The sequence below is a fragment of the Marmota marmota genome, unplaced genomic scaffold (assembly GCF_001458135.2).
Source record: "Marmota marmota marmota unplaced genomic scaffold, marMar, whole genome shotgun sequence".
Lineage (NCBI taxonomy): Eukaryota > Metazoa > Chordata > Mammalia > Rodentia > Sciuridae > Marmota > Marmota marmota.
Genome location: NW_025999891.1, coordinates 3,596,019 through 3,608,595, shown reverse-complemented (window position 1 = coordinate 3,608,595; position 12,577 = coordinate 3,596,019). Strand labels below are relative to the sequence as shown.

The following is a 12,577-nucleotide window of genomic DNA, read 5'->3' as shown; positions in this document are numbered from 1 at the left end:
AATCAGTGGAAGAAGCCGTTTGGGCTTGGTACCTCCCCTCCCAGATGGGTTCTGAACTGCAGTCCACAGAGACAGGCTGGGATTTCATCTCATGAAGTCATTTTCTGGAAGAAGTGGCCTGGAAATTTAGCTCTGATTTCGTCCACTTGCTTCAGCTAGAACGCCAAGATTAGCTTATTAGACTGGTTAGGGACCCCAAGTGTTCTTAGAACATTTAGTGAAGTGAACTTATCTTTTACTATGTTCCAAGTTGTGAGTTCTCTGATCTTCTACGGGGGATATTTTGCAAGATTTGAGGTTTCAGATCTGTACTCTCTTAGAAACCAGTGGTGTGCCCCTCCCACTTGACATACACTATTCAGAATGAAGTTTAGTTCAGCAGTGTTTTCTCTGGAAGCTTCAGCCAATTTGGCTGGGGCCTGGGAACTGAGCTCTCTCTAGATGGTTGTACTCTCTTGTAGTGATGAATAGCATCACTAAATCTCTGTGATGGGTCTGTGGAGAGGTGGGAAAGGAGACACCCAACCCCCAGCTCATTTGTTAGAATTGCTCTTAGGCTCTGTCTTCTCCCTAGTCACTGACATCAAATATTTCTCTTCTATGGTGGGAGAGTTAAAGTTTTTACTTCTTTGGAAACTCATGTCTCCTTGCTTTCAGTGAGCTTGTGCTAAAAGCATGTTAGCTCTCTCATTAATGTCTATAGAGAGGTCACTCACCCAAATTCTGCCTCTGCTAGGGCAGGTCACTGCAGCTGTCCCCAACCAGTCACTCTGCACCACAGAGGGTGGAAGAATTTTGGTCCCTTTGCTTATTCATTCTGCTAACATTCAGGTGGTAGCTTTGGCAAATGTCTTTGACCAGGCAAGTTCCCAGTTTGGTCACTTCACTGGAGTCATACTGTCTGAAACCATTTTTTTTCCCCTCTGTTCTGGGGATTGAACCTAGGGGTGCTTTACCACTGAGCTACATTCCCAGCCCCACCCCACCACTTTTTTTTTTTTTTGAGACAAGAGTCTTACCAAGTTGCTGACACTGGCCTCATGCTTGTGATCCTCCTTTCTCAGCCTACCAAGTTACTGGGATTACATAAGTGAACCCCTGTGTCTGGCTTGTCTTAACAATTTTTAGTGATTCTATTTCCTATCCAGTCTTCTATTTTGTGAAAGGTAGAAGGTTACGTTCTTTACTTTAGATCTCTTTAGGGTGTGCTTGACTGAGATCAAGAGCACCTGTTCTTGGTGTCCTCTTCTTCCAACCCTTCCACCTTTCTCAGCATCCCCCCTCCTTTATAACACTTAATTGAATACACATTTCATGTTCAAAATAAAAATTTATTCAATCTGTAACAAGAACATTGAATCTGCACATTTGCGCACAAGTTCACATTTAAAAACAGCGGAGCACATCAGTAATAAAAAAAAATCTATGATACAAGTGGAACATCCCAACCACCAGGAAGATTAAGGAAGGAGATGAGACCACTCTTTATATTCTGCTTCAAATGCCTCAAAAAGGTCCCAGAGATTCCAGGGAGCACCTGCTTTATTTAATAAAATGTGAGCATAAATTTTGGGGTAGCCTGGGGCAAAGGTAACAGTCAGTGGGTGAGCCTTCTGGACTTGTTTTCCATGTTTAGAACAAGTTCTACAAAATAAAGTAGGTAACAAACAAAAAAGGCACCTTTAGCTATGCCAGGAAACCAAAATCCAACAAAACATAAACATCAAACAATTCCGTGGCCTTATTAATTAGAAAACATTTAAGGACCAGTTCCCCAGTTTTCAGTTTGGGTTACCAGCTTGAGTTAAGGGCTGGGTATTAGTTCTCCATGTGTATGCAGTATGCTGCCACCAGTGTTACTGTGAGGACACAGATGGCAGTACCAGCCATACACCTCTTGGGGGATATTCAAGATAATAAGGATGATTCCAGTTTAGAAATCCTGTCCTAGATCTCTGGGGCATTGAGAAGATGAGGCTGGTTTTCTTTTCATAGCAAAAACCAGGCTCAGTCATCTTCCATTTCCAGGCTAGAAAAGTACAGAAGCACCTTGCAATAGCTCTCCATGGCGTCAAGGGACCCCAATCCCTGGGAGAAAGGTTAGGAGTGTGCAGCTTCCTGCTTTGGTGGCAGGTCTTTTTCTAATATGGATGTTGGGTGAGTTGAGGCAACAAATACACTTATGTCTAATACATGCCTTGATCTTTTAGTTTGGAATGGAAAACAAAGTCCACGATGCTATAAGTTGCAATGGTGCTAAAACAAATAAAATTTCATGTTGTCTACTATCAAAAAGCAAAGCAATATTAAACAAAAACCATACTAGTCATTCACCATTACGACCATCACTATTTAGACACACTGCCACTGAAGAAATGACGACTATTTAATAGACAGCGCTGGACGGGAGTGCAGGACACAGATGAAAGTCAGCTCCAGGTTTTACCCACCTATCCACAAGGGCTGACATGGCATTGCTTTATGTGAGGACCCATAGGACAGCTGGGGCCTGGGTGCCTACAGGACTGAATGGTCAACATGATGATGCATATTTTAATACAATGTAAACTAAGTACCCACAAAGTTGTCTGTAAAAGCCAAAGACGGCTTTATTTTAAAATGCCCTTTAAAGTGACTTTTTGCATAATGCTTTCTTAGGAAAAAGAAACAACTCCCACAAAACATCTTTACCAAACATGCCTAGATCACTTCAGAAGTGATATCCTCAGATGAAGCAGGCAAGAACTTCTGGGAACTGCTATGTCTACCTGACAGCATCTGTCTGGGGCCCGTGAGCAAGAAGGACTTTAAAGCCTGAGGTATCATCCTCAGGTTGTCCTCAGAGATTCTGGTAGTTCCCAAAATGAGAAAAAAGGAAATACAAGTTGGGACAAAGGTACAGAACCAGGAAAACACTAAAGAGGCTTCAAGACTGAGATTCTAGGAATGATCCCAAACAGATGTTCTAAATAGAATCTGAAAGGCAAATAAAATGGAGGAGGAGGAATACTACCATATTACAGAACTGTGGTGTACACTATTAAATGTTTCCAAAAGAAAGGGTTATTATTTCTTTCCTGTTGACCACAGGTAACCACCTAGATTATAGCTGTGTCCTCCTGGGGAGTTTTACCCCATGTACCAAAATGTCAACTCTTTTTATGCATGCACACGCACACATACTCCTCCAGTTATTGAAAGACTATGGTGATCTTCAAAAAAAGAAAGAAAGAAAGAGATAAAGAAGAGGCACTGGACAAGAGATCAAGGTTTTCCTATTCATCTCTATTAATCTACCAAACCTGTTGTTCCAAGTCTGGGTTTTCCATGAACAGAAAAGGGAGACAGGCCACCCAGTATTATCAAAAAGTTTGAAGAAAAGAAAGTCTGGAAAGTTCTCAACTGCCCCCTGCCCCTGACACTGCTCAACCATGTACATAACTCAAGAACACCCAAGTGTGGGGATTTGAGAGGGCTGGCAAGACCCCTTGGCATGGTTGTGTAGAAGGCGTTTATTTAGGTAGGTATGTTAAATTATTAAAAAATATAATTAAAAAAGGAAAGCAGAGCAAGATTATTTTTCTGCTCTTTATGAAAATAAAGTTTTATTTTATTTTTTCACAGCATTAGAGGGTTTCCTGCCCAACTTTGTTAGTATTTAATGCACTGAGTGAGCATTAAACACAGTGGCAGGTGAGAAAGGCGCACAGTGCCATGTTGTTCACGCTGCTTTACTTCTTAATGTATGGGATGTGGATGCTACTCTCACCCTCCATGCACATCCCCCTTCCCAGCCCCACCACAATTTCTTGTCCTTTGCCCATCTTATTGGTGGTGGAATAGCCTCAACAAAACTGGGTGATTTAGACAGATGAGTCCTGGAATTCATCACCCTGTCTTGCGAGCCTCTTCACACTGGTACATACCACCTAACAAAATATTTTATAACACATAAATATCCAGGAATCACAAAGCTCCATGGATGACACATTTTAACACATAAGGGAACTACTGAAGGATAGCACAGGTATACAAAATTATTATATCACAAGATACTTTCCACACGGGGCTGGCTGTCCAACCTGCTTCCTGGCAGTGATGTCAGACACAACCATGGCTTCCATATGGCAACTGGGTCCATGGCTCCTCTGGAGCACCTACAAATGGCCTTGGTCCAGTTTATCTGGACTTTTGGGTCATTCTACCACCTGCCCCCTCTGAACTCTGACCTCTGACATCACCTTGAAGTCTGTACATCTGTCTCTTCCTCTCAGGGCTCTCGTGAGCCAAAAAACTAAGTCTCAAGTTTGTACTCAGCCAATTCTCAGCAATGTGGACATCAACCAAAGCAAACAGGAAGGAAACTTGCAAGCCTTTTCAGTTTTGATGAGCTGTGGTGGGTCTTTTATTCCAGGCTAAATATGTTTTCTGTAAGAAGCTCAAAGAGGCTTGTTTATGGCAGGTGCTCCTGTGTTAAGGCTCTCCACACAGCAGCAAAGCAACAATATCCTAAATGGAGTCATTATGGGTGCTTGCCCGTGGCCCAGGCCTCTATTAGGAGCTTCCACTCTGGGTAACACATACTCCCTGGCTGTGATTCTGCTACTGGCAAACAACATTGTGGGATTTTAGTCTCGAACAGAAATCAGCCTTCGGTCACACTGTGATCTAATGGGAGCCTTTAGGGTTTTCTCTAACTGGAAGTTACTAATGCATCATTTGGCAGGAGCTGGTGATTAAAAGTCTCCATTTAAACAATTAAAACCACCATCAATGTACTGCGCAGATTCCTATCAACAACTATCAGTTTATTTCTGGTGTCTTTGTGTTGTTTTCCAGTTGCAACTCTACTCCTTCTTTAAAAAGAATCAAAAGACCCCACAATATTAACAACAAAACATTGTAAGAAAGTGACATTATGTACATAAATACTGTGTATAAACTTTAGAGAAATGATAAACTTTCCAGAAAGGGGGGGGAATCTTATGTCAAGTGTTAACAGTGATAATATAGAAAACTCTGCATTCAATGGAAGTTATACATATGTAACAATTCAAATATAATCTAAGAAATTAAAAAAACAGGATGGGGGAAACAGAATGGAGGAGGAAAAGAAATTGGAAAAAAAATATGGCCATTAAATTCAAAAGGCCCATAGATTATTCAAGTAATGGAAGGGTTAAAACCCTACATATTTATTCATTTTACAAGAACACATGGACTTGATTGCTGTTTTTCAAACTTGTCTCTCTACTTTGTTTCAGTGAGAGGGTGCTGCAGAGCACACTTCCTGGCAGGTGGAGCCAGAGTGATCAGCTGCATGGACTGTACTAAGCCAGAAGTTACTCAGCAGCAACCTCTCCAACCTTAGCTTTTATCATGCTCCTCCCTCTTATCATGCTCTCCTCCACAGAAGACTTTTTGGATTTCACTCCAGGTTCCTTTTTAATCTAATTTCAAAAATTACCATCTGGGGGAAAAAAACTATTTGCTTGGTAAATTTACAAAGCCAACATGCTTTTCTGTACTGATATGCTCTGGAATACCAGAAGAAATGGGTTCTAGAAGACTCCTTTTAAAGCAGAGTGGAATGTTCCTACTTCAGGAACTCCACAGGGTTACAGTGGAGATGAAGGTCGAGGGCACTGTAATGTCCTGGCTGCCCTTCAGCCCATTTGATGCCTCAGGTCTAGAAACCATCACTGCAAAGGCCTGGGCCAGCACTTCAATTCCCAGCTTCAGTGCCACCCTCCCCATCTGCTTCCTTCCCTCAATCAAGCAAGCATGACAGCAAAATGAGAAGCAGGTGGCAGTTCATTGAAAAACAGCAATTTGCCTTTGATAAAGGTGTTCTTTGAAAATGAGCTCTTTTTTTTTTTTGAGGTTTGAGAATTTTTTAAAAATAAAAAATGATGAAATGGTCTTGCCGTCCAAATCAACCTCTCTCTACACACACACATATACACATACACACCAAGAAAAACCCAAACCCTGCATGCGCCAGGAACAGTAATATGACCAAAATATTATAAAATTAACCAATAAAGTGCATGTTCCTTACATATTACACCTGCCCCATTTCTCTAAGAAAATCACATGTGTAGGCTCAGAATCACATGGTGTTATAGAAGGGGTTGGTTGTCCATTTTTTATCATTTGCCCTTTTCAGTCTCCTAAGGGGGTGAGTTCTGCCATGTTGCTGACGAGTTGCCACAGCCACCCCTGGAGCTGGGCCTGCACGCTGCAGTCCCTGGGTCTGTAGCAAAGGAAGGCCTCCTTCAGAACTAGTCAATTCCGGTCCTGCCCTGGGGAGCAAACACTGCTGACTATAACCAAATTCTTTGGCATACTGCACAAGAGGCCTTTCCACTGGCTTGCTCTGTGCAATACACTCTGTTGTTTTGAGTTGTTCTACAAAATACTTGGTGGGCTCTGGGTTCTGGGGGGCACCTGGTTTTTTTTGGAGCTCCTGGGCCTCCATGGCATGCATGCCTGAGTCTGTTCTGATGAAGGGCTGAAGCAATTTGAGATGAGGGGACTCTGGTAAATAGTCTTTACAGAGGTCCAGGTAACTTAACTTGGCGAGAGAAGCTGAGCGCCTCATTTGGGATGGTTTGGTGAACCCTGCCTGGGAAATCACTCGCAACTCAATTTCTTTAGCACGCTCCTTTACCACATTAGGGCTGTGACTGAGATTCTTTATATCTTCACTACTGGAGCTATGTGGGAATCGACAAGCTATGGGTGATGGGTCTGTTTTTTTCTGTGACTCCCCAGTGCTATCACTGAGTTTGCCAATTACACTTAGGTCTTCACTACTTAACTGAGAACCCATGTGGGTCACTTGATATCCCCTGGAGAGGGGATCCTCCTGCCTTTCTTCCCAGCTAACCTGCTCTGTAGAGGGCTCACTGTCTGTGGTGCTGCTTTGCTCTGTGAAGCCTTCCAGGTGAACCATGGTATGGGGATGCAGGTAATCCAAGGTGGCAGATGGTATGTGGGTTGTGCAACTGACAAAAGGTGCTACTGTCTCCAGGGCTGTTGATGGGATGCTGTCCCTGTCTTCAGGGGTGCTCTTCATAGAGGTTGGGTTGGTGGGTCTATCATGTTCAGGAGAAGAAGAACAAGGCAGAGGTAGCACTTGAGGGTGCAAAGAAACCTGGTTGGGGTCCAGAGTCCTGTTCAGATTTTCATCAAGTGCACAGAGCACAGTGACAGACTTCTCCACTTTCACATTCCTCGATCCTTGTTCCCCACTCCCTTCACTGGTGGCTATTTCACCACCTGACCCAGTGTGATCAAGTGATGTAACTGTGTGGGTGTACTCAATGATTTCTATCCTCTTAGGAAAAGGAAGAGGGATGGCCTGTGTCTCAGATTCTTGGTATGAAACTACAGTCCTCTGCTCCTTTGGGACTCCTTCCTGCTTTGTCCTAGTATCTGACCCTGGGCACTCCCTGGGAACTGGCAAGGGGTGATAGTCTGACAGCTCAAGTGCTGGAACGACGACACTCTGCTCACAATGGCAAAGTAAGCCAGCCTCAGACCCACTGCCTTTTCCTTTGCCCTTGTTCGTCTCTGGTTCCTCGGGGACAAATGAATGTTCTGGGGTGGTTTCATCATTTTTTCCTTTTGGTGCCAGGTCTGCCATGGAAGAATCATTTTTAGAATTCTTGCGAGTAGACAATGAGGTACATGCAGGGGTGGTACCATGGTGTTCCTGCTCCTGCCGTAAGCGCTCTTCAAACTCCAGGGTGGCTCGCCTCACAGACCCAGAGCACCACTTGGCACCTGACTGCATCCCTGGGCCCCACAGCTCGTGTTCCCCCTCAGCTGGTTCCTCGTCTTCCGAGTCTGCTGTGGACGAGTGTGTGGGGAGACAGCTTTCTGGGTTGTACTTCCCTGAGTCTTTGGCTAGTTCAGGCTGGGTTGTGTAGAAACCCTCATCTTGTTCTAAAGGTTCAGGTTTGTTCTCTGGGGCCTGGGTCCTCTCAAGGGGCAGTTCATAGATGGTGTTCTTCTTTGGTGTATGGCATGGGTTGGACAGGATGTCCCCCTTTATCTGAATTTGCCCAACTCCTTGACTGATGGACTCAATTTCAGTGACGATTTCTTTGACTGAAATTGCATTTTCTGGATGAGACTGCATGAAGATGTCTGGGCTGACCAGTTCTGAGATTGCCTAAGAAGAGGAAGTAGTGAGAAGATTATGGCATATAATAGTCTAATTGAAAATGCTACTGTACTGCTTATTAATCTTCTGATCCAGGAGAATTTATCTGATTGTGAGAACATGTGTCCTGGAATGGTTGGTACCATACTTTGCCTATCTGTTTTGTCAGACTATAAGAAAAAAACTGGGATTCATCAAGGCCAGTGAAAGAATACTCATTATAGGTTGTATTGCTGTCTACTAATCTTTCTGTTCTGTTTACTCAAGCAGGATTCAAATCTAGTACTTATTTTAATAGTAATTAGCTTGGAGTTTCCATAATCTATATTTTCCTAGGACCACAAGCCACCAGGATTCAGGCTATACCGGGGTAAATGAAATCTTCCCTCTCTAATCAACTTCCAGCTTGATCCTAACTTGTTCAAGAAAAGAGTTCCATTCAAAGACTCAGTGCCCAGCATGAGACAGGGAAAGATGGATGTGGCTGTGATCTCCTGTCTTGCTAACTTTCATCCATATCTTTCCCCTACTCTTTCTAGTGGCAGCATCCCAGCACAGAAGGGCAGGGAGAATGCACCTTGTATCCGATTGCACAATCCCTTAATTTCACAGGGCTCTTTCTGGAAAAGGCTCCTTTGTTCATGCAGCCATGTGCCTCAGCAAACTTAGAAACAACCACTCTTGGACATTTTACTCTTTTACCAGTTACAAATTCCCAAATGGGAAAAAGACCAAAGAAAAAGACCAAAGAAAATTGGCCAATGCAAAATCAGATCCTACTGTAAAAAAAAATTAGAATTTCAAAATCTGAAAATGGTCCTTGGATACTCTTAAAGGATTACTCTATCAATCTACTTTGTTAACATTTTATGTAAGACTTCAAAGTATAGTATTTGCATAGGAATTGTTCTCGTTTTTTTTCCTTCAAAAGAGAATCAGAGCTAGCACAAACAAACAAGGTCAGTCATGCCTTTTGGGGAAATCTGCCAGGACATCAGGCAGAAGTGAACTTGCCAACACTAGAGAGATGCCACAGCCAGCCTAGTGTGTGCACCAGTATGAAGGGAGGACTCATATGACCAGGAATGCTGAAGGAAAGCTATTTCTGTCAGCGCTGCTGCACCCGCTAGTCTAAAGGAGAGCTCAAGTATTCTGACTTCCCAGTAGAAACAAAACAGAGGCACAGTCTTTGGGAATGAGGGAAGAAAAGCAGAGGCAAGAGCTGCTCTGGGGTAGTTAAGAAGAGAGAACAGATGAGTCACGGACAAGGTGGGGTAACTATGAAGTGTAAATCAGGAGATGTCAAGAATCTAGTCAGCTCTGTTAAAATCATTAGGTGAAAATTTGTTACAGTAAATTTGTCACCATTTATTCTCCAACTACTGCATGGTATTGATTTAAGAAACCATTATTTGTTAGATGCATCCTAATTTTAGGAGTTGTCAAAGTGAAAATGAGTCTTAGAAGTGACAATATATAGTATTTTTCTCCCCTGGTCTTATAATAAGATGGCTTATTATAAGAACTATATGTGACTAAAAAGAATCTTAGGATTCTGTCTGTTCCTCAAATTCATTTTCCCAAACCAACTCCTTTTTTTGGGGGGGCACTGGGGATGGAACCCAGTGGCACTTTACAACTGAGCTATACCTCCACCCCTACCCCACTTCTTCTTCTTTTTTTGTTTCTGAGGTTTGAACACAAGGGTGGCGTACACTGAGCTACGTCCACAGTTCTTTTTTTTAATATTTTTTTTTTAGTTGTTGATGGACCTTTTTTTTTTTTTAAAATTCATTTATTTGTATGTGGTGCTTAGAATTGAAACCAGTGCTTCACACATGCTAGGCAAGCACTCTACCACTGAGTTACAATCCTAGCCCTCCTCAGTCCTTTTTAAAAAATTTTTTGAGATAGGGTCTTGCTAAGTTGTTGAGGCTGGCCTCAAACTTGTGATCCTCCTGTCTCAGCCTCCCCAGTCACTGGGATTACAGGTGTGCACCACTGGGCCAGGTCTCTAATTCTTGAGTATCGTAGAAGTGGATCTGAAAAATTCAGAAACTTTATTAACAGGGAGCTGTCAGCATGGCAATCAGTTGCTACTCCAACAACTATTTATTCATGTCTAGTTTTTGAATTTTCTGAGACAAAGAGAATTTTCCAGACAAATTTATCTTCTCAGGGAGGCACAAGTCCCATTCAGGCAGCATCTGAGTCCCTGGCACTTCATTACTGGTAAGTTTTGATATAAACTGTAGAGGTCCACAAAGGGGATCTCTCCTTGTTCAGCCAGTACATTGGACATTTGTTTTGGCTAATCCTTTCCTCTGTCATCCCCTCAGAAATGCTTCTAATGATACCAAAGGCCTGAAAAAAGATAAAATACTCAAAAGGCAATTGAGGATTTAAAAAATATTTAAATCCTAAGTTTTGAAGAAAAATCTTAGTAGACCATCTCCTCCTTACTGCTTCCTAAACCTTTACAAACATAAAAATAAACTGACCATAACAGAACCTCAAATATTTTGTCTTTGGAAAGAACTTCATTAAATGGTAAACTATAAGAATAGTTTTTACCTTTGACTGTTCCTCATCCACTGAAGATTCTTCAGATGCATGGGGAGTATTACTCAAAGAGCTGCTTCTCTGGTCATCAGCAGTCACTTCGGATGGGGCTACCTCTATCACTGATAGTCGACAGCTCTCACTCCTTCCTCCACCTAGTTCCTCCATCCTTGAGTGGGAAAAAGATCGAGACCGGGTTTCTTGAGAGAGTTCTACAAACTTCTCTAGGGCACTAAAAAAATCAATGCGATCTGTACTGAAATCTGAGATTTCAGCCTGGCTACTGGGCTGGGAGCTTGGTGACTCAGGATCAGGGGACATAGGGAGGTCTTTCAGTCGGGATGTCAATTCTTCCATAGGCAGTAAGTGGACATTCATGTCTGCTTTCAGTGCATCTGTCTCCAGATCTTCCACTGTTAAGTCTGGGAACTTGTTGGCCATTTCAGTGGCCTGTCCAGGTTGGATTAAGACTTTGGATGCATGGCAGTTGTCAAGAGGAAATTTTGATTCATTGAGACAACACCCTGATGAGCATCCATTGATGTCATTTAAGTTTAATTCATCTTCAATCTGTCCAGCATGAAATTCCCTAGAAGTAAACTCCAGGCAGATCATTCTTTCTTTGGTACACAGGCCTTTTTGATTTGTATCTTGTGGGATCACATGTTCTACAAAGACAGGAGGGATGGGTGGGTGACTCTCCATGGTCTTCACTTCAGCAATCTGGTCTGCTGAGGTGGTGATCTCCTTCTTATTGAGTTCTAGCCCAGGTTTGCAGATGGGTTCATGGTGGTCTGAGAGGTCGCTATCTGAATGAGATCTCCAGAGTTTGTTATGCCGCTGTTTGCTGTGGATATACACAGGAAATAACTTACTCTGGTTTGTGAAAATAATCAACACCCTCCCAGGAAATCACTCCCAAATAAAGCTTAACCTGTAAAATGTTCTTACATTGCTCAACAGAACTAGGCAATAAACATTTCAAAAGATACTCAATTTTACTAATAGCAAAAACCAAAATAAAGCAAAATAGCAATAAATCAATATGAGGTTTTTTTTTTAATCTACCAGTTTGACAGGAAATAAAATCATTGATAACAACCATTGTTGATAATCGTATGGCCAAACAATCCCTCTTATACACTGATGGTAAGTGTGAATTATAGAACATACTGAGTCAAAGATGGCAAATTTAACCTTTTTTTGGTACCAGGGATTGAAACCAGGCCACTTAACCACTGAGCCACATCCCCAGCCCTTTTCTGTATTTTATTTAGAGACAGGGTTTCACCAGGTTGCTTAGGGCCTCACTAAGTTGCTGAGGTTGGCTTTGAACTTGCTATCCTCCTACCTCAGTCTCCCGAGCTGCTGGAACTACAGGCATGTGCCACCATGCCCAGCTCCAAATTTAATCTTTTAACCAGCAATTTTCCTTTAAGAATTTATCTTGGAGAAATACTACAAGTGCACAAATATATTCATATAAGGATCTTCAATATAACACTGTGATACTAAAAATTAGACACCAAAAATAATTTATTTAAATTATACTTTATATATCTATATGTTATGAGGCTGTTAAAAATTGTGTTAAAAATGTTCAATGCACACTATTAAGTAAAAAGCATGTTGTATATGTTTGTATAGGAAAAAATTTGGAGGAAGATCATCAACTGGTAATAGTGATTCTTTCGAGGAAGGCAAACATACTTCTGGGGAAGGCTATTAGTTTCTCTATTTTATATTCTTGTAACTTTGAATTTAAAAATATAAGCATGTTTAACAACTACAGCGGGCAGTGGGGGAACAACCCACCAGGCATGGTGGCGCAGGCCTGTAATC

At 42.2% G+C, this 12,577-nt stretch overlaps 1 protein-coding gene across 7 annotated transcripts in view; it reads right to left on the bottom strand.

Moving 5' to 3' along the window:
* Positions 1–1,317: 1,317 nt before the first annotated feature.
* The window catches only part of Ssh2 (slingshot protein phosphatase 2), a 263,454-nt gene continuing 252,194 nt past the window's right edge, over positions 1,318–12,577 (bottom strand). For all 7 annotated transcript variants that reach the window (XM_048793533.1, XM_048793526.1, XM_048793551.1 and 4 more), the window contains 2 exons: positions 10,748–11,582; positions 1,318–8,182 (listed from right to left, as the gene is read on the bottom strand). In XM_048793533.1, coding sequence (XP_048649490.1) covers positions 6,113–8,182; positions 10,748–11,582 — 2,905 coding nt within the window. In that variant the 3' untranslated portion in view covers positions 1,318–6,112. The remainder of the gene's footprint in view (positions 8,183–10,747; positions 11,583–12,577) is intronic.